Raw genomic sequence first — 24102 nt, forward strand, 5'->3', positions numbered from 1 at the left:
ATTTTGATCAAAGAAGCATATGATAATGTAAAGACCTAGAATGGGCCACCAGTGGCCCAAGGACCTGAAGCTTTCAGCTAGAATTCAGTGATTCCAAAGATAGGTGCTGTTTTTTAAAGATGTGATATGAATAGGAAAAAAATGGGGAATATCTGTACCTCTTCCTGTTTTGTCAGTAATGTAATGGAAATGTTTAACAATGGAAGACACTCAAAGTATATTAATGAGTTTGGAAATTTGTGGAAATAACAATCTTGTTCTCTTTCTAAACAGACCTTCTCTGCTATTCACTCTTTGCCTTCAACAGGCATTCAATTCAAAGTAGGTCATAAGATATTTATATTAAATCCTTAGAGCAAATGCACAATCTAGCCTTACAGTCACAATCCCTCAGCTTCAGAATCCCTGGGTTCTCATGACCCCTGTCAAGACCATCCTCAGTGTCTTGTGTCTTTTTCTTTTAAAACCTGAGTAGGCCTACATATAAATTTGTTTTTTTAGAAATAAGAACCACACAGTTTAGAAAAGTTTTGCTGTATCTTTATAATCCTTACTTAATTTTCACATTTGCATATGTCTAGTTATTTATTTTGAGACTTCTGGCCAGCCCCACCTATTTTGGATATGAAACCCCAACATTTATAATCTTGCTCCTTCAAGATGCGTTTTCCCTCCTTTAACTTTCTACAGAAAAGTCAAGATATTTGGACACTTAAAGTATTTAGAGTGAATAATAGGAAATAAGGGGATAATGTGTGGCCTGGGGGAAGAATGATGCATAGCCAAAAACATCTCAGTCACTTTGGAGGAAAGGGTTCCATGGTGGTGTCAAGTGCTAAAAGCATTTAGCATAGACAGTCTTATGTGCTTCTCAACTCTGATTTTAGCTTGACAGATTGGAAAATGAGGCTGAAAGGTTAGGAGTTTTGCCTTAGGTTCAAGTCTTATAAATACTAAGGATGTAAAACCAAGGCCTTACAACTCCTACTGCTGGAGTCCATACAGAAAATGAGACATCATGTTCCTACTGTCGTCATGTTAGTATGAGTGGCTGTGTTTCTACTTTCACTAAAAACAGCAATCTCTAAGGTTCTGCCAACAGACACTTTAAATGCTCAGTAATTCCTGTGTCTTATTTCCTTTCCCTAAATGAGAAAAAAAATCAATAGATTACAGGCATATGGTAAACAGAAATAAATTACAGAAGTGAAATATAGCCTTGTTACAGTGTACTTATTTGCTTTAAGGCATTTTAGGCCTTAGGTAAAACAAATATTTAATAACAGGGAAGATACACAAGGATATAAAATGACAGGCAATTCTGAGAAAAGCTGCCACTTCACTTAGCCAGCCCCACCTATGCTGAAAAGGCACCCAGCATTTCGCTCTCCTGCTCTCTCTCAGTGATGTGCTTCCATGCCTCTAAAATACCTTTCTTTTATTGAGATAGCACACAAAGGGCAATTTATTATACCAACAGTGGGAAAGGTATTATAGACTGAGGGGAAGCATGTGAAATACATGCTTGAATAAAAGGACAAAGTCAACTGAATGTCTATAGAGAGGTTTGGCTGTTTAATCCTCTGGGCCAGGACTCTATAACTGAAATACTCCAGGACTGTGCCATCCAATATGGTAGTGACCAGCTACCTGTAGCTACTGATCACCTGAAACATGGCTAGCAAGACCAAGTAACTGAATTTTAAATTTTGCTTAGTTTTAATTAACTTAAGTCAGAATGTAAATGGCCATATGCATCTTACAGATGCTGTAATTCACAATATTGCTCTACTGTGGACTCAAGGAATGCTGTAGCCTTGGGGAACTCACTATTATGTAGATATGAGCCTCAGTATTACAATAACACCAACCTATTAGAAATTAGATTTAGAGGGTCCAACTCCCAAGAAAGTTAGCTTGTAACTCATTATAACATGGAGAGCAAATTCATGAACTACTATAACACGGAAAGCTATCTAACAGGTTATGAAAATATGTGGAAGCCAGATGCCAACTTATTAAAATAGAGCAGTTATTTTCTCTGGCTGTTTATCAGGACCATCTGGAAAGTTGTGAGAAAGAATATCAAAGTCTGAATTTGAGCCTTAGATGCTGACTGAAGCCCTGGCACTGTGCACTGTAAAAACCCTTTGGGTCTGATTCAGCGATATATTCAAGTGTTCAGTGGCATCAGTTTTGCTAACCTGGTTCATCCATCTCGGCCACCAGGACAGGTCTGCCAAGCATTTCTGATTATCATGGTCTGGTGGTCAGGAAGCCACCCCTCCAAATCCCCGGGACTAATGTCAGGTAAAGATTTTAGGCCATTTGCCCTTTATGAGGATCCTTAAGCCTTCTTCCATAAGACCTCAAACCCGATTAGTGCTTGAACAGATACTTCCATCATTTGCTGTTAAGGTTGCTAATTTCTATGCTTCCCAATGAGCAGACCCCTTACTTTTTTTGGCAAGCCCTTCATTTGGTAGGCACTGGCAGTCTGAGCAGGACGGGCCTACTACCAAGTGGTGCTGTGACCTTGGTCCACATTAAAAATTACATAATAATTAATACCATTCACAATTACTATGATGATTAACTGGAACAATGTATGGGAAGAGATCATCCCTATACCTGACACACATAAGAACTCAACAAAAGTTAGGCCTTGCACCCTTTCTTTGCCTTATATATATAGTGAAACGCCCTGGTCAAAGGGTCATCTTCCAGCTTGGCGTGAGCTGGGATATGATCACCACTGATTCTCTGCATGATGATTTTATCATTGAACTTCTTGCCACATAGCTCCTTGTGGACTTACTTATTACTTGTTCATGTTTTGATATAACCATGTCATTAAGTAGTCTACATATCTTGAGAGTGTACCCGTCAGTCCCATATTTTAGATTTAAAACTACAAACTGAAGACAGATCTATTTATCCCTCTTTAAGCAAAGCCTTAAGAGTCACCAGTGTAATCAGCAAGGGATTATCTGATAATGCTAAGAAGGAAAATAAGACATAGTAATCTCTTCTCTTCTTTGCAGGTTATCCACAATTATCATATAAATGATGCTATTAGTTCTTGGTTATAAAATGAATTATCTGACCTTCCCAGGTGTTTCCATTGTATCTCCCCATTTAGACTTGTACACAGGACCTCATTTTGGGGAGTCAGAATATATCAGTTATGTAAGATTTATTTATGGAGTGTCTATGATATACCAACAACATGGGAAAGGTCTGGAACTGTAATGACTAATAGGTTAGCTGTGGTCTCTGCCCTCAGTGAGCTGACTTTTAGTACAGGGATGCTAAATAGATTTCATCTGTCCTTGCTAATTCCCAGTACAGGCAGTGGTGCTGGAGTAGTCTTCAAAGAAAGATTCTCAAGTAGCTTCCAAATTTAGTGAGAAAGTTTTAACATCATCTACCAGTTATGACACTCATGGGTAGGTAGACATGGCAAGGCCTACATCAATTATTTTCAACTTCAGTAGATGAAAATAGCTTGCAAGGATACTAAAATTTAGAGATGTTTACAGAGATCTGGTCCACAAATGACCACTGCCCTCCTCTCAAGGCTGGCTCTCCACACCATAATGCCTCTGGGCTTCTGCCCTCAGTAACTTATTGGTTATTTTCACCAGTTTTGGAGATCACCAAAGACAAAACTACTTTAGGTTGAATGACGGGAATAATAGAACACTGCTTTTCTTCTCCATTCTCTTCCCTTGCAGCAGACAAGAAGACCAAGAGTGACATAGAGCATCCTGGGGGTGAGAGCATGAGCTAAACGTAGGTGAGTTCCTGCACTGCCCTCCTCACCATATATGAACATGTACACACACTTACACAACCCTATTTTATTTTATCTCCTTCCAACCCTGAAGTGAGGCAAATGAACCTGACTTACACACAATATTTCCTCAGATTAGGCCAAGTTTGATGGCCAAAGAGTTGTAAAAACTTCTTTATATAATTTAGAAAATTTCCAAGCACCAAAAGTTGAGCAAACTCAATATGGCTTTCATCAACTCTGAAGGGCTTGAGAAGTATTTGCATACCTTTTACACTCAACGTTAAAAGAATGTATCTTCTTCCTAAGAAAATGTCTACCCCAATTACCCTGTACTTATTGCCTCCACAGTCTGGATGAAAGGTTGAATGATTTGACAGTAAGAGGTATAAAACAAAGGATCATTCCACTGAGCACAAACATTGTGTAACTAAAGCTATGACCTGTGATATGAAATACATAAAGTAGATATGATTGTCAAAAGGGTGTGGCATAACTTTGGAAGTTATAAAATAAGTTCACAGCAGATGGAGTGCCCGCCTCTCTCTGTACGTTTACAATTGAGTGCTCTGGAATGAAGACTGGCTGGGTGTTAATCACAGATCTCCCATCCCCATTCCCACTTGCGAAAGTTAACCAGCCTCTCAATGACTCACTTTCTTCATCAGTGAAGTGAGGGTATAGAGCTATTGGTACTCTGCTCATCTCCCCTTGGGCAACCCCAGAGGTCATCTGCAGATAATTTCTTTAAGCTCAAAGCTTTCTGCTCTCTGTCTGACACTATCATCTGACCACCACACAATACTGCATCTACACACAAGGCAGGTCAGAATTTCTGGGTAGTTAACACTTCAGGAGTGACCCCCAAACCATACAGGATGGGGGTTACTGGCTAAATCCTACAGCCACCTGTGTCTTCAGTGGGCTGATTCTGAAGTGTGTTCTATACAGTTTTCCAGAGGCTTCCCCTGGGACTAAGCCACACTTGCCTGCAGCAATAAACCACTCACTCAACTATGGCCTCACTTTACTTCTACTTGGTGCTTCCAGAATCATCTTCCACGTAACAGCCTGCCTCCAAGTCCTTGGCTCAGAGTTCGGTTTTGGAGGAATACAAACCAAGATGGGCTAAGAGATGTATGTATGTCATGGAGGCACTGTACACCTTGAATTAGCTCATCCTTGTAAAGCCATAGAAGAAGGCCAGTCTCACGGTGGCACTGGCTCTTTGCCCTGGTGTGGGGGTGCTTACCTCCTCTGTGGCAGATAAAATTCACAACAGTTTTCTTTGTTCAGATCGTAGAAGTTCTGTGTTAATGATAGGAAGTATTGTATGATGTAAAATAAATGCAACTAGAAAGATTAAGGAATGAAGAGAAAATCTAGCCTACTACGGAGCCATCTACCCTTGCCCTCCCAGAATACAACAAGATGAAATAAATTATGCCATCACCTAGTAATACAGCTCCATGAATAAATACCACAGCAACTGATACTCAATTAAAGTGCATTTGCTCCTTACTTTGAAAGTTTCAAATCAGCATATTTGTCTTGTCCACATGCACTCTATCAGACTTCATTAACCTTTTCTTTTTATTCAACAATAGTTGACACATTAAAATTTATTTACAGTTTTGGATTTTTAGTCACCAGTATTTACTGAGACAGAGCACTGATATTTCATTTCTCAGTTGTGCATAGCATAGGACTTCATTTCCCAGGATACGTATATGGCTTTTGCTTGTCTGCATACAGCCAGTAATGCATTTTAACACTTTTTAAAAGTATGTTAGTACCTTTTTCCTGATTTGTAGTAGAACATTATGGAGTATCCAGAGCTGAGGGTTTTCTGTTGGTTTCTACTGAACAAACCATGCTTTTCTGACAAAGCCACTTTAAAATCCATGCATATATATATGTACACTGATTATGTACATACACAGAGCCAAACAATGGGGCTGCAAAATTATGATGCATGATACATTTTCAAACATAACAGAAATTCTAATAGTAGTAATATGTTTTCTTTCATTTGCATGAGTATTGTGAGTATAATCCAAGTCCAGCACAGTATGATCCTCGGCTCTGGGAAAATAGGACTTAGAAGCACAATTCAGATGCCTCCATTTTAGGGAGTTCCTTCCAATATATGAACACATTTCCTTACGATATTCAACAAAAATTAATTAAAAAATAAATATTAGGGAATTGTTAATTGCTGAGTCATGAAGACTCAATCTTTTAATATCTGGGCTTGGTTAATTCTTAGCAAAAGATGTAAGAGGAAACTGACATAAACTGTTAATTATGATGATATGTTTTAAAAAACTACTTAATTTACAAAAGGAATGCCAAGGAATCACTGAATCCTAGAGATAAGGTCATTTGATATCTGAACTTGGCTAATTCTTAACACGAGGGATAAGAGAACTTGACCTAAAATTGGTGAAAGAAAATACAGTGCTACTATTAGGCTTCTTTTAAATTTACATTATTGCTAATGATTTAACAAATATGAGGAGCAATATAAGTAATCAGGACAATGGAAAACCTACCAATCTAGTTTAATATTTATGTTGGTTTATCGATTCACATATAGATTTTGTTAGGGCAAAGATCCAGCCTCTTATGGTCTATCTTACAATTGCTTTATCCTATTTACAGATCCTATATCACTATTCCCTCGCTTCAGCTTCAAACTAAGAAGGAAAAATTACCTCATTCAGCAATGATTGCCATTTGGACTGATTATATAAAATGACACCTTATCAGCCTTCATGTTGAACTTTGGTGTGACAAAGTAGATTTTTTTGAAATATTATTATTTATTGCAGCATATGGTTGGCTACACTGTTTACTATATTTCTTATCTTTGTTCATAATACTTCAACTTTCTCCAGTGGATGAGTTGGTGAGGAACAAAATGGGTATCTGAATTAAATACTAGAAATCCAAATGAAAGATTCATTAAAATAAATGACAACAAATGAATGGTGCCTCAAACAGTGGCTAGCACTTAGTAAGCTATCAAAAATAAACGGGAGATATAAATAGCCATGGCAACCATAGTGCCCTTGAGGGCATCACAGCCTTGCGACATGCACCACTTGTCACTATAATTCTTTGGGTTTTGGGGTGGTGCTATCACATTGCCAGAAGCAAAATGGAGGAAACAATTCAACACAAGGCAACAGAGTCTTAATTGCTGGTACTTCTGATACTTTCTCACTGCACTGCATAACCTCAGCATTAATCTAAAGAGAGTGGCAAATATTCTGAATCCCTTTAACTTAAAATACATGAATGGACCTCCTCCTTTCATAAGGCTCTTAAAATAACATTATTTCAGACAGAAAATACTGATGAAATCTCCTATGTGCACTTGTTACAAGAATGGGAAATTCCAAAATATTTAAGGCATCATTCAGTTTCCCAAGAACTTAGAAAAAGACCCTGGAAAATAAAGAACAGATAAACGGGAACCTAAAGCTACTTGTACAGAACACAAAGAGCAGGGTGCTTTCTGACGAAACCCTTCTTTTTGTTTCTTAGTGTTTACTTTGTCTATTGACCAAATTAATATCTCAGGAAACTCAAATTTCCATTCTTACAAAGTACAGCATTGTGACTAACAGTGAAACGAATAAGAGGCTAAGAGAAAACAGTTTAATGAGTGATGTTTGAGTGTATATAGATATTACAAACCCATAAAATATTTACTTAACGAAAATATCATTGATATTTGATGATATTTAATATCATTATAGATATCACAAACCCACAAAATACACAATATTTTAGTTAAAAGATTAAAATATGATCCCATGTAAACCCAGTGAACTCAAGATTATGATATGAAACAAGCATTTCCCCAGAGAAACTTCAAAGAATGTTAACAGAATTCCAAATTCCCAAATTCCAATTTGTTTTCGTTCTTAATATTTTACTTTACACACTGAAATGTATGAATATTCTAGTGTCTAGATTATAAAATGTTTGGTTGTAAATTCATTTAAATAAAATGTAAATTAAAATTATATAAGAACTTGGAAAACATTAGCAATGTGCACCGGTATGTGATGTTAAGGTTTGGGGAAAAGTAAGACAAATATACTGGATGATTTCAAAAACAAATCTACCTGTGTAGTTCCTTAGAGTTCATGGAACATACTCACCTTCCACCCAGTGAAGAGAGGAGGCGGTATCATGACTGTGGGTAAGAGCCAAGAAAATTGGTCAAGGCCAGTCAAGAGCAGTGTTGTGTGCTAGAGAGCACGGGAAGTGGGTTTTGTGGCTGTAGGACACTAAGTGAGCAGTGACCTGACCTAAGAAGGAAGATTCTATAGATGGGGGTATCCAGTCACTGGGAACACGTACTTTGTTCCCAACAAACAGAATGAAAAGTCTTAGACACCAGCTATTTATTTCTTACTATGCCAGGTACCTTCACCTGGAGGTATACACAACTACCTAATACATGGGAAGGTACTGCAGTAAATATAAATAAGCTCAAAATTCAGTTATTACTTTCTAAGGGGTTAGTTGTATCTACCCATCTGTAAAAAGAAGACTCGCCGATTTTCTCAGTTATCTTTATAACACTAACTGCTCCTATATAAATGCAGTTGGTTTTAAAACTTAATAGCACAGCTTTGTTCATATCTTCACGAATACTATTACCCAACACGCAGGGATGGTTTTAAACAATACCATCCTCTAGAAAACAGGAAAATAAATGTAATGTGTTCCTGGTACCACATAGATCACAGTTAACTGTATTAATTACCCAAATATTAATGGGCAAAGAGTTAGAGCTGTGAGGGTATAAAGGTGGTATCTGCCCTTAGGAACTTAGAGTACCAATGATAAGATATAAGTTTTATTTTGCAAATACTTTGGGAAAGCATGATGAAAAGTTTTACTCTTTAGCTAACTAAACCCCTCTAAGGGATAATTTAAGAAATATCTGCACTGTTCAACTCCAGATTTTTTTACACGATACCCAGATGAACAAATTGTAAATATCCAACCAACTTACTAAGTGAATGGCTGAATAGATTATTTTATTTTCAGTTTGTCATTTATGACTTCTAATAACAAGATGAACTCAATTCCTATACTGGGAGATCCTTTGGAGGTTAATCTATTCTAAATGCTATTTTCATATGATCTAAAATACATGCCTTTTATGATGAGAAGGCTTCCAAAAATGGCGGTATCATTCTGACGGAGCTTTCTGGTGTTTGCAGGCCTCATACTCTGTTCCCCCTCTGTCTCTGTTTTACATTTAGTGCATATTTACCTTCTCAATCAGACAATAAAATAAGCATAATCTTTGAACTTTATTGGGAACCAACCCAGGGCTCAATAAACACTTATTAATTGAGACATAATATGACATTCTAATTTTCTTTCCAATTTTTTTTCCAGAATCTGAAACACTGATTGTGCTTGACTTTCCAGTGAACCTTGTGTTTTTATAAAAGAAACCTAACCGTTCAGCAATAATAGTGTTTGCTTACGATCTCCCTGCAGTATTTTTGCTGCCAGTATTCTGCCACTAACAGTTACAATAGTTATAGACCTAACAAGTTCATTACATTATATTGAAAAAGTCTTTCTCGATTAGAAAAATTAGTTGATTTTTGTTGTCATTTCAAACATCTTGCCCCTCCTTTATTCTCTTTTTGATACCTACCAGATGCTGTTTTTAAAAAATGAAAGTCTATAAAACAGAAATTAATTGGCCATAGCAATTTCTTCTCAGGGGATTTTTTAGCTTCCCTGCTAACATTAGAGAATAAACAGGGCCAAGAAAGTCTGGGACCTTAGTTAGGGCTAGTGACATATTTAATTCTTCACATTCATTATTTCTTTCAAATATGAAAAGAAGGAAGAACAAGAAAAAAAGCTTTGCATAATTTATAATGCAGTTTTTCCTGGCAAACATGCTTCAATGGAGAGAAAAGCACAGAGTAAAATGTGACTTTAATTACAGGCTTTAGTTGGTTCCACATCCAGGGTTATTTTTATATTTAGGAATATGAGCTTTTAAAAATGTTAAAGATACAGATAAGAGGCTGACTATACATCCTGTCTTAATAAGACGGTCTTCTTAGTACACATTGTCTCTGAGTCCTGTCTGGATAGTGCCCCCTATTGCTCTCCAAAGTGTTCTGGTTTGAAGGCTAAATCTGTGATCATCCTAAAGAGAAGCCATATTAAAATTGTGTGAAAATAACAGTGTGAACAAATAGCTGAAATACCTAGAAATAAAGATTAATTTTTCAAAAAACTCTCAGAAATATTGTTTTTCAATTCTTTTAGTGTTAAGCACTTTAATGTGCAAGACAGATATGTTCCAAATATTCAGTATCAAAATGGAATAATGATAACATGATCATTTAACTGGTTGAAAAGTCCTCTTGAGTTTCAGCCATTATTAACCTTTGTATACAGACTTTGAAGTTTTTGATGATGAATCACTAAAAAGATCAATTTTAAAAGATTCTTTGAAAGATTTTTAGAATTTTAGAATTTTTCTCTAGCAAAATCAACACTTACACTAGAATCTCAGAAAAAGAAATGACATTTATATTGTGCTAAACAAGGAAAACACTTTTGTGTGTTTGCCATGGGCAACTTTATTTCACTTCTGAAATCTATGGGCCCCTTCTATGAAAATAACCTTTTAAATGCACAAAATAAAACACTAATTATTACAATGGAATCCTATTGTATTGGAATACAACTATCAAAATATTAAAATTTACTTTTCAGTGTAATAAAGTAATACATGAGCTTCTTTTGTATTGAACATTTTCTAGGATATTTTAAAAATCAAAACATGAAAAGCCCCTAAAACACAGTCATGATGTTTTACAATAAGCATGTCTCTTCTCCCTATCACTAATATTTTAAAATCAAAATCTTATTTTTACCAAATTTTCCTTAGGTTAGGTTTGTCTCCTCTTATTTTAATGTAACAGTGTAATGTTAATTGACTGCTTAAATTTTTCTTTCTCAGCACTCTGAATGAAATCCAGTACTAAAGACACAGAATGTAGAAACACAGTTAAGGCCCTCTGCCTCAGTGGCTTCACAACTGATTTGGTATTAAACACAGATGTCCCTAAAGGACAAGGTAGAATCACAGGCCACTGGAACCTAAAGGTACCCTGGAAACTACTTTGTTCAATGCCTCATTTTACAAATGAGGAACCAGACGAGAAGTTATAAAGACTTGCTCTGGACCAAAGAGCACCATGGAAAAGCTACTCTAAGAGTTAAATGTAACGTTCCCTCCATGGTCTACCATGGCAAATCATCTTCCTGGGGGCGCTTCTAAAGAAGAATAGCTGCTGAAACAAAAGATTATGATCAATTCAAAATACATCTTATTTACAGATTTTTCTTTCCAAATATAAGAATTAGAAGACTTACACAGGGATTACATCTCTAGAACAGAGGCCTTGAAAGAATGTTAAAAGTTCAAGAAATTGTTTTGAAAAGTCTTCAAAGTCTAATTTATAAGCAGTGTTGTTTTTACTACTGAAAACCCAGTTAAACTATCCCTAATTTTATTTAGGCAGCCTTTTTTTCTGATTATATAAAAAGAATACATGTCCATTATAATAAATTTTTTAAATAAAAGGACAAATGAAGAAGAAATAACAAACTGCGATATCACAACCATCAAAGATAGTATTGGTAATATTTTAGCAAATTTCTTTCCATATATCTCTCTCTCTCTCTCTCCACACACACACACACACACACACACACACATATATAAAACACACACACAGACATGAATATATAGCTATATATATAAACTTATATATTAAGATAATATTGTAAACATCATCCACTACAGCAACAAAAAGGACAAAAATCTCATGATCATCTCCATAGATGCTGAAAAAAATATTTGACAAAATTCAATATCCATTCATGATAAAAACTCTCAACAAAATAGGTATAGAGGACAAGTACCTCAACATAATAAAAGGCCATATATAACAGACCCAAAGCTGAAAGTTTTTCCTCTAAGATAGGGAACAAAACAAGGATGCTCACTCACCTCACTTTTATTCAACATAGTACTGGAGGTCCTAGCAATGGCAATTAGACAACACAAAGAAATAAGACATACAGATGGGTAAGGAACAAGTTAAACTGCCACTGTTTGCAGATGACATGATATTATACATAGAAAACCCTAAAGAATCCACTCCAAAACTACTAGAACTAATAATTGAATTCAGCAAAGTTGCAGGATACAAAATTAATACACAGAAATCTGTTGCATTTCTATATACTAACAAGGAACTAGGAGAAAGAGAAATTAGGAAAACAATTACACTTACAATTCTATCTAAAAGAATAAAATACTTAGGAATGAACCTTACCAAGGTGAAAGACCTATACCTTTTAAACTACAAGACACTCTTGAGAGAAATCAAAGAGGACACCAATAAATGGAAATATATCCCATGCTCATGGATAGGAAGAATTAATATTGTCAAAATGGCCATCCTGCCTAAAGTAATCTACAGATTCAATGCAATCCCTATCAAAATACCAACAGCATTCTTCAATGAACTAGAGCAAATAGTTCTAAAATTCATACAGAACCACAAAAGACCCTGAATAGCCAAAGCAATCCTGAGAAGGAAGAATAAAGTAGGGGGGATTATGCTCCCCAACTTCAAGCTCTACTACAAAGCCACAGTAATCAAGACAATTTGGTACTGGCACAGAACAGATCCATAGATCAATGGAATAGAATAGAGTCCAGATATAAACCCACACGTGGATGGCCAATTAATATACAATAAAGGATCCATGGATATACACTGGGGAAATGACAGCCTCTTCAACAACTGATGTTGGCAAAATTGGACAGCTACATGTAAGAGAATGAAACTGGATTACTCTTTAACTCCATATACAAAAGTAAACCCAAAATGGATAAAAGACCCGAATGTACGTCATGAAACCATAAAATTCTTAGAAGAAAACATAGGGAAAAATCTCTAGAATATAAACATGAGCAACTTTTTTTCTGAACACATCCCCTTGGGCAAGGGAAACAAAAGCAAAAATGAACAAATGGTACTACATCAAACTAAGAAGCTTCAACACAGCAAAGAATACCATCAGCAGAACAAAAAGGCATCCTACAGTATGGGAGAATATATTTGTAAATGACATATCCCATAAGGGGTTAACATCTAAAATACAATAAAGAACTCTCATGCCTCAATACACCAAAAGCTAATAACTCGATTAAAAAATGGACAGAGGTTATGAACAGACACTTCTCCAAAAAAGAAATTCAGATGGCCAACAGGCACATGAAAAGATGCTCTATATCACTAATTATCAGGGAAATGCAAATTAAAACCACAGTGAGATACCACCTCATACCAGTTAGGATGGCCAACATCCAAAAGACAAGGAACAATAAATGCTGGGGAGGATGAGAAGAAAGGGGAACCCTCCTACACTGCTGGTGGGAATGTAAATTAATTCAACCTTTGTGGAGAGCAGTATGGAGGTTCCTCAAAAAACTAAAAATAGAAATACCATTTGACCCGGGTATTCCACTCCTAGGAATTTACCCAAAGAAAACAAGATCCCAGATACAAAAAGACATATGCACACCTATGTTTATTGCAGCACTATTTACAAGACATGGAAGCAATCTATGTGTCCATCAGTAGATGAATGGATAAAGAAGATGCAATACATATACACAATGGAATATTATTCAGCCATAACAAGAAAACAAATCCTACCATTTGCAACAACATGGATTTGGGTAGAGGGTATTATGCTCAGTGAAATAAGAGAGGCAGAAAGACAAGTACCAAGTGATTTCACTCATTAGTGGAGTATTACAACAAAGCAAAAACTGCAAAAACAAAACAGAAGCAGACTCACAGACTCCAAGAAGGGAGTAATGGTTACCAAAGGGTAAGAGTGTGGGGAGGGCAGCTGGGAAGGGAGGGAGAAGGGGATTAAGGGGTATTATGATTAGTATACTTAATGTAGGGGGAAGCAAGGCAGTATAGCACAGAGAAGACAAGTAGTGACTCTATAGCACCCTACTATGCTGATGGGCAATGCCTATAATGGGGTATGTGGTGGGGACTTGATAATAGGTGTGAATGTAGTAACCACAATGTTGTTCATGTGAAACCTTCATAAGATTGTATATCAATGATAAATTAATTTAAAAAAGATGATATTGTATATGAAGTTATATAACCAGCCTTTTTCTCTTAGCATTGAACCATGAGTATTTTCCCACTGAATCAAATTCATTTCTAAAAACATCATTAATATGTAAGTTTGTGTCTGGTGGTCATTCAAGTAACACAGTTTAAAGACATTACAATCCGTAAAATTATCTCATCATGTAATTTTTGATCACTGGATTATGTAACACTAGATCAGGTAATTTTAACACATTAAATCGTTATAAATTAAAATTATTAAAAACATGTTTACATGAGGTCTTTAGAAAAATTTAAGTGCAAATGGTTAAAATCATTGGGGGGAAATGCATAATGTTCCAGAAAATTAGAGAAAATTCAGAGATACCACCTGCTACTATTAAATGCAGGAAGATTCAAAAAGAAGTTACAACAGTAAATCCTAATAGGGCTCTGAAAAGTGTGTAAGGAAGCAGGAATTAGTGTAGTTAGTACTTGATACACAGTAGGAGTTCAATAAATACTTATTGAATGACTAAATGGAATAAAGACACCTGAATATGATTATACTCTGACTGATAACCTTACTTAAAGGAATGTATACAATATGTATATTCAGGTACTCATTGAAGTTTCTTAAAGGGAAAAAACTGGTCACAACTAAAAGTCCAAGACTGCTATAATGGTAAAGTAAATGATGTAGGTATAAAGAAACCTAGAGACAATTTTCAAACTAATTTAACAGCTATTAAAATCTTAAGTTTCTTGCCTATAATTCTTAGTTTAAAATGACTGGAATATTTAACATATTGGTGCATTTAATGTCTTGGTATTAGATTTTCTTTCACTCTTTTAATTAAATAATTAACTTTAAAATGGAAAAAACCACTTCATTTAAAAAAACTTTTTGAGAAGCCCAGATAAGTGAACCATTATTTTCCCTCCAAAATGTGTTCTCACAGCCAATCTAAAAATATCACCCATCTGTTGTCCTCATATACCACAGACAGAATCAGGACACCTCTGATAATCATGCCAATGGTGAAAGAAACAGTTGTGACTTTGTATTTCCCTTGCATCATAACTTAAATATAATCCTGATGTTTCCTATTACCTAGGCCCAGTATCAGAGAATTTGTTAATAACTCTTAAAAAAATAAAATGAAACAATACAGGGGGCAGAGCCAAGATGGTGGTGTGAGTAGGACAGTGGGAATCTCCTCCCAAAAACATATTTTTAAAAATACAACAAATACAACTAATCCTAAAAGAGAGACCAGAAGACACAGGACAACAGCCAGACTACATCCACACCTATGAGAACCCAGCACCTGGTGAAAGGGGTAAGATACAAGCCACAGCCCGGCAGGACCCAAGTGCCCCTTACCCCAGCTCCCGGCAGGAGGAGAGGAGTCGGAGCGGGGAGGGAGAGGGAGCCCAGGACTGCTAATGACCCAGCCCTAGCCATCCACACCCAGAGTGCACACACAGTGCGTGCGTGGGGTGCTGGAAACTAGGGAAGTAGGACAGTAAGACCTGTGAGCAGGTCCCGAAGCCAGCACCCCTGTGACAAAGAAAAGCAAGTGCTTTTTGAAAGTCTTAAAGGGACAAGGACGCCACACCTGGATAGAAGCATTCCGGGTCACAGTCCAGCAGCTGGAAATTCCAGGGAACTCCGGGTGCACTAACCCCCTGGGCAACAGCTCTGAGACCCCTCACAGAGGAAAACAGCCAAACAGCCCCCCGTCCATTACCCCTCCAGGGCCCCCCCGCCATAGCAGAGCAGCAGCCTGAGGCTGTCCATACCCACAGCAAGGGAGTTTCCTCCATACCAGCTGGGCAAGATACAGAGACCCAGTCTACACGCAATTGCCCAACACAAGCCACTAGGGGTCGCAGTTATCCCAGTAAAGGGGACAGGGGCAAGTGGAAAGCCTTAGCTCTCCCAGCTGACAGACGAGTCAATAGCTCACCATTGCACCTATCAACATGAAAAGGCAAAAAAATTTGATCCAGACAAGACTAACCCAGAAAGCTTTGACATCTGCTACATCTTCTCCTGAAAAGGAACCAGGGGAGATAGATTTAACCAGTCTTCCTGAAAAAGAATTCAAAACAAAAGTCATGACCATGCTGATGGACTTGCAGAGAAATATGCAAGAACTAAGGAGGGAGAATACAGAAATAAAACAATCTCTGGAAGGACTTCAAAACAGAATGGACGAGATGCAAGACACCATAATGGACTAGAAAACAGAGAACAGGAATGCAGAGAAGCTGATGCAGAGAGAGATAAAAGGATCTCCAGGAATGAAAGAATTTTAAGAGAATTGACTGACCAATCGAAACGGAACAATATCCATATTATAGAGGTACCAGAAAAAGAAGAAGAGAGAGAAAAAGGGCTAGAAAGTGTCTTTGAAGAAATAATTGCTGAAAACTTCCCCAAACTATGGGAGGAAATGACCTCTCAAACCACAAAGGTATACAGAACTCCCGTGACAAGGGATCCAAGGAGGGCAACACCAAGTCACATAATAATTAAAATGGCAAAGATCACAGACAAGGACAAAGTATTAAAGCCAGCCAGAGAGAAAAAAAAGGTCACCTACAAAGTAAAACCCATCAGGCTATCATCAGACTTCTCAACAGAAACCCTACAGGCCAGAAGAGAATGGCATAATATACTTAATGCAATGAAACAGAAGGGCCTCGAACCAAGGATACTGTATCCAGCACGATTATCATTTAAATATGAAGGAGGGATTAAACAATTCCCAGACAAGCAAAAGTTGAGTGAATTTGCCTCCCACAAACCACCTACAGGGCATCTTACAGGGACTGCTCTAGATGGAAGCACTCCTAAAAAGAGCACAGAACAAAACACCCAACATATGAAGAAGGGAGGAGGAGGAATAAGAAGGGAGAGGAATAAAGAATCATCAGACCATGTTTATAATAGCTCAATAAGCGAGTTAAGGTAGACAGTAAGAGTAAAGAAGCTAACCTTGAACCTTTGGTAATCACAAACTTAAAGCCTGCAATGGCAATAAGTACATACCTTTCAATAATCACCCTAAATGTAAATGGACTGAATGCACCAATCAAAAGACACAGAGCAATAGAATGGATAAAAAAGCAAGACCCATCCATATGCTGCTTACAAGAGACTCACCTCAAACCCAAAGACATACACAGACTTAAAGTCAAGGGATGGAAAAAGATATTTCATGCAAACAACAGAGAGAAAAAAGCAGGTGGTGCAATACTAGTATCAGACAAAATAGACTTCAAAATAAAGAAAGTAACAAAAGATAAAGAAGGACATTTCATAATGATAAACAGCTCAGTCCAACAAGAGGATATAACCATTATAAATATATATGCACCCAATACAGGAGCACCAGCATATGTGAAACAAATACTAACAGAATTAAAGGAGGAAATAGAATGCAATGCATTCATTTTGGGAGACTTCAACACACCACACACTCCAAAGGACAGATCCACCAGACAGAAAATAAGTAAGGACACAGAGGCACTGAACAACACACTAGAACAGATGGACCTAATAGACATCTACAGAACTCTACATCCAAAAGCAACAGGATACACATTCTTCTCAAGTGCACATGGAACATTCTCCAGAAGAGACCACATACTAGGCCACAAAAAGAGCCTCAGTAAATTCCAAAAGATTGAAATCCTACCAACCAACTTTTCAGACCACAAAGGCATAAAACTAGAAATAAACTGTACAAAGAAAGCAAAAAGGCTCACAAACACATGGAGGCTTAACAACACGCTCCTAAATAATCAATGGATCAATGACCAAATCAAAATGGAGATCCACCAATATATGGAAACAAACGACAACAACAACACAAAGCCCCAACTACTGTGGGATACAGCAAAAGCAGTCTTAAAAGGAAAGAATATAGCAATCCAGGCATGTTTAAAGAAGGAAGAACAATCCCAAATGAATGGTCTAATGTCACAATTATCGAAATTGGAAAAAGAAGAACAAATGAGGTAAGCAGAAGGAGGGACATAATAAAGATCAGAGAAGAAATAAATAAAATTGAGAAGAACAAAACAATAGCAAAAATCAATGAGACCAAGAGCTGGTTCTTCGAGAAAATAAACAAAATAGATAAGCCTCTAGCCAGACTTATAAAGAGGAAAAGAGAGTCACCACAAATCAACAGAATAAGAAATGAGAATGGAAAAATCACAACAGACTCCACAGAAATACAAAGAATTATTAAAGACTACTATGAAAACCTATATGCTAACAAGCTGGGAAACCTAGGAGAAATGGACAACTTCCTAGAAAAATACAACCTTCCAAGACTGACCCAGAAAGAAACAGAAAATCTAAACACACCAACTACCAGCAATGAAATTGAAGCAGTAATCAAAAAACTACCAAAGAACAAAACCCCTGGGCCAGATGGATTTACCTCAGAATTTTATCAGACATACAGAGAAGACATAATACCCATTCTCCTTAAAGTTTTCCAAAAAATTGAAGAGGAGGGAATACTCCCAAACTCATTCTATGAAGCCAACATCACCCTAAGACCAAAACCAGACAAAGACTCCACCAAAAAAGGAAATAACAGACCAATATCCCTGATGAATGTAGATGCAAAAATACTCAACAAAATACTAGCAAACCGAATTCAAAAATACATCAAAAGGATCATACACCATGACCAAGTGGGATTCATCCCAGGGATGCAAGGATTCAACAACATTTGAAAGTCCATCAACATCATCCACCACATCAACAAAAAGAAAGACAAAAACCACATGATCATCTCCATAGATGCTGAAAAAGCATTCAACAAAATTCAACATCCATTCATGATAAAAAGTCTCAACAAAATGGGTATAGAGGGCAAGTACCTCAATGTAACAAAGGCCATATATGATAAACCCACAGCCAACATTATACTGAACAGCGAGAAGCTGAAAGCTTTTCCTCTGCGATTGGGAACAAGACAGGATGCCCACTATCCCCACTGTTATTCAACATAGTACTGGATGTCCTAGCCACGGCAATTAGACAAAACAAAGAAATACAAGGAATCCAGATTGGTAAAGAAGAAGTTAAACTGTCACTATTTGCAGATGACATGATATTGTACATAAAAAACCCTAAAGACTCCACCCCAAAACTACTAGAGCTAATATCGGAATTCAGCAAAGTTGCAGGATACAAAATTAACACACAGAAATCTGTGGCTTTCCCATACACTAAGAATAAACTAATAGAAAGAGAAATCAGGAAGACAATTCCATTCACAATAGCATCAAAAAGAATAAAATACCTAGGAGTAAACCTAACCAAAGATGTGAAAGACCTATACCCTGAAAACTATAAGAAACTCTTAAGAGAAATTAAAGAGGTAACTAACAAATGGAAACTCATCCCGTGCTCTTGGCTAGGAAGAATTAATATCATCAAAATGGCCATCCTGCCCAAAGCAATCTAAGATTCGATGCAACCCTATCAAATTACCAACAGCTTTCTTCAATGAACTGGAACAAATAGTTCAAAAATTCATATGGAAACACCAAAGACCCCGAATAGCTAAAGCAATCCTGAGAAGGAAGAATAAAGTGGGGGGGATCTCACTCCCCAACTTCAAGCTCTACTACAAAGCCACAGTAATCAAGACAATTTGGTACTGGCACAAGAATAGAGCCACAGACCAAGGGAACAGAATAGAGACTCCAAACATTAACCCAAACATATATGGTCAACTAATATTCGATAAAGGGGCCATGGATATACAATGGGGAAATGACAGTCTCTTCAACAGATGGTGCTGACAAAACTGGACAGCTACATGTAAGAGAATGAAACTGAATCACTGTCTAACCCCATACACAAAAGTAAATTCGAAATGGATCAAAGACTTGAATGTAAGTCATGAAAACATAAAACTCTTAGAAGAAAACATAGGCAAAAATCTCTTAGACATAAACATGAGTGACCTCTTCTTGAACATATCTCCCCGGGTAAGGGAAACAAATGCAAAAATGAACAAATGGGACTACATTAAGCTGAAAAGCTTCTGTACAGCAAAGGACACCATCAATAGAACAAAAAGGTATCCTACAGTATGGTAGAATATATTCGAAAATGACAGATCCGATAAAGGGTTGACATCCAAAATATATAAAGAGCTCACACACCTCAACAAACAAAAAGCAAATAATCCAATTAAAAAATGGGCAGAGGAGCTGAATAGACAGTTCTCTAAAGAAGAAATTCAGATGGCCAACAGATACATGAAAAGATGCTCCACATCGCTTGTCATCAGAGAAATGTAAATTAAAACCACAATGAGATATTATCTCACACTAGTAAGGATGGCTACCATCCAAAAGACAAACAACAACAAATGTTGGCGAGGTTGTGGAGAAAGGGGAACCCTCCTACACTGCTGGTGGGAATGTAAATTAGTTCAACCATTATGGAAAGCAGTATGGAGGTTCCTCAAAATGTTCAAAATAGAAATACCATTTGACCCAGGAATTCCACTTCTAGGAATTTACCCTAAGAATGCAGCACTCCAGTTTGAAAAAGACAGATGCACCCTTATGTTTATCGCTGCACTATTTACAATAGCCAAGATATGGAAGCAACCTAAATGTCCATCCGTAGATGAATGGATAAAGAAGATGTTTTTTATATTACTCAGCCATAAGAAAAAAATAAATCCTACCATTTGCAACAACATGGATGGAGCTAGAGGGTATTATGCTCAGTGAAATAAGCCAGGCGGAGAAAGACAAGTACCAAATGATTTCACTCATATGTGGAGTATAAGAACAAAAGAAAACTGAAGGAACAAAACAGCAGCAGAAGCACAGAACCCAAGAAAGGACTAATAGTTACCAAAGGGAAAGGGACTGGGGAGGATGGGTGGGAAGGGTGGGATAAGGGCGGGAAGAAAAGAAAGGGGGCATTATGATTAGCATGTATAATGTGGGGTGTGGGGCACGGGGAGGGCTGTGCAACACAGAGAAGACAAGTAGTGATTTTACAGCATCTTACTATGTTGATGGACACTGACTATGAACGGGGATGTGGGAGGGACTTGGTGAAGGGGGTAGCCTAGTAAACATAATGTCCTTCATGTAATTGTAGATCAATGATACCAAAATAAAAAATAAATAAATAAATAAACAATACAAGTCACAATACCTCTTTGAGCTCTAACGGTTCACTTCCTTCTTCCACCACAATTAGTTGAGCTCTTCCTTTCCTTTCATTGTCCCGAATGCCAATGGCAACCTGGCTGGCCTTCAGACGCTCATACTTGTTGCATGAGGAACCACACCACTGGTAAATTTCCTAAAAGACACAGATCTTTTCACCCCAGGAATATGTGGAGGACATTCACCCCTCCACATATTCATTGTTGTAATATTCACTGTGAATTAAGAAAAAAAACAAAAGATATAAAAAATAAAATACAATGTACCTATTGTTGAGTTATACATGATTTTATATATTTAATTTATACTTCATTCTTTCATGCTTTCAGTTAGCATTATAAAGCAACCATTACAGAGTAACCATTTACATATAAAGAGTACACAAGACACACACATATCTATATAAAGTAACCATCTATATAGATATAAAACCATTTATATACATATAAAGTAACCATCTTTTAAACATGGAAAATGTAAATACATATCTCACCATCTTTTGTATATATAAGCCACTAACCACAATTTCTTAAAGTAAATTTATATGGATTACTTACATGTAAAATAATAAACTTACCATATTTCGGTAAGATAGTCAAGAATCAGCTATAGTAATAGGGTCTTAATGATCATAAAAATCGATACAACACTTTTGTAAAGCAAGTTAACAAATTTTATTAGGAGCCATAAAGAGTTAACACCTTTGACCCCATAATATCATGGTCTGGAATTTATTTTCATAAATTATTCATATAGAGGAGGAAAAAAACATGAAAAGAAGGGTTTTCATTATCATATAATTATGTTAGTGAGGCACTGAAAAGACATTAAACATTAAATAAGAGGATACTAGTTATATATAATAATGATACATATAAAAATAGATGCTTAATATCAAAGTTATACTTCAATATAGAAATGTAGAAAAACAAAAACAGAACAACAGTCTGATATATTATAAAGTAAACAGACTACATTAGCTGTCATTTAGATTAAAATATTGTATATTTTAGACTTGGATAGAGTTTAGAAGATATACAGATACAAATGTAAGGTAACAATAAAATATCATTCTCTTCATTAAGAGTGGTTTAACAAAACAAAGAAACAGAAGTTTAATGGTACCCAGGCTTGGTGGGGGTATAGGAATAGACATTATCATACTCTGTTTGGGTGCTATAAACTGACACTGGCTTTTTTTGAGGGCAGTCTGGCATCATATTGAATAGCTTTTAGTATTAGGAAATTCCATTTTTAGGAATTTAAACTACAGAAATTTTCAAACATGGCCTATAAAAGAAAAGAAACAATCAAACAAAAACAAAAACAAGTATCTAACACAGGCATAGCCATGTATATGTCATTCTATGGATACTGCAGACTATTCTATAAACTGAGGAAAATGTTTAACTACTGATGCAGAAAAATTTTCCAATGTATACCATCACGAATAAAATAAACCCACAGAATAATATAGTTCCATTTAAATAGAAACAAAAATATCAACTCTGTTCTGAACTCAGAGGAAAAGTTTTTAAAGATACAGTTTTTAAAGATCAGGAGAGATATTAGTTGCCTATTATGACCTAAGCTGGGAATAGATAGTATGAGAGAAAACTAAAAAGGAGAGATTGAAACATAGGCAAGGAATGCTAATAACATGTTTACGCTACACCTTGTTTTCAATACGTTTCCACATACACTTCATCCCGTCAGTCTTGGAAAGGTGGTTAGTATAACAGTTAAGTGTGAAGAAGACAGACCCAGGTGGCCACTTCCTGGCGATGTGACCTTGTGTTTGCAATTTTTAAAAGAGCAAATAAATTAAGGGCCCAAACATTGAGACTGGCTCCTTTCTCTTATTGCAACACATTTCCAGTCCAGAGTCATTGCTTCATTCAAAAATTACCAGCTCCTTAAAGTGGGGCAGACTCTCTTCCAGGCCCTGAGGGCACAATTCTGCACCCCATAGCCCCACGACAGTCTCTCGGACTCCTCACTCCACCACGTCCCTGACTGACCTATTCCATATCCCTTTTTAAGAATAAGATGTACATTTTAGGAATTGAAGCCTTTACAAGACACAAAATAAGGACTATTCCTTGCAATCCCTTTCACTCTAGAATCTAATCTAGTTATTCAACATGGTCAAGGGGCATTTCTATGAAAAACATGCTGTGCGGTTGTTTCCTCTCTAACCTTTTGTTTACCGCCAAGCATGTGAACGTGAGGCTCCCATTTGGAGGCAATCTGAGTGCCATGCCTAGGTTAGCAGTTACAAAAGAGTGAAAACAAGTGGTTCAGGCATCAGTCAAGGCCTAGCACTAAGCATAAAAACAGGTGGTGGAGCAGGAAGGTAATTTTTAAAAACAGATACCTGAGCCCTACCCTAGGGCCGTGGGCCGTCAGGTGTGTTCTGGGCAGCCATGTTTTTGCTCCCCAGGTGATTGCAGCATTCAAGCGGGGCTGAGAACCCCTGCCGGACACTCCAAGCACAGGGGATCTGTAACAGCTAGTTACCCAACACACAGCCAGGCAAGCTACTCTGCTGAGCACACCTAGGTGCTTGGCTCACATTCTTTTCCTGCTTTTTTCCATATTTTGCAAATGATAATCTTCTCGGTAAGTCTAAGAAAGCAGACTTTTAATATTTATGTTACAGTGAAATATAAGAAGTAGATCAGCAGATTAGCTCTCCAGCTTTCTCAGACTTATTGGCAACTTTCATTACTGACTTGTTCAGTGTTTATATCATCAGCCACCAGATGTTTATATTCTCCCTCCTTTAGTTGTATAAATGACCTCTCATCTACTTAGAGATTATACGAAATCACACTAAATGTTATT

The 24102-nt window shown here is 36.9% G+C and overlaps 1 protein-coding gene across 1 annotated transcript in view; it reads right to left on the reverse strand.

The window, feature by feature from the left end:
• SCIN (scinderin) overlaps positions 1 to 24102 on the reverse strand; it is a 79916-nt gene that overhangs the window by 28837 nt on the left and 26977 nt on the right. Inside the window, exon 4 of the mRNA XM_073238768.1 lies at positions 21242 to 21391. Coding sequence (XP_073094869.1) covers positions 21242 to 21391 — 150 coding nt within the window. The remainder of the gene's footprint in view (positions 1 to 21241; positions 21392 to 24102) is intronic.

The sequence above is a fragment of the Manis javanica genome, chromosome 6, assembly GCF_040802235.1.
Source record: "Manis javanica isolate MJ-LG chromosome 6, MJ_LKY, whole genome shotgun sequence".
Taxonomy (NCBI): domain Eukaryota; kingdom Metazoa; phylum Chordata; class Mammalia; order Pholidota; family Manidae; genus Manis; species Manis javanica.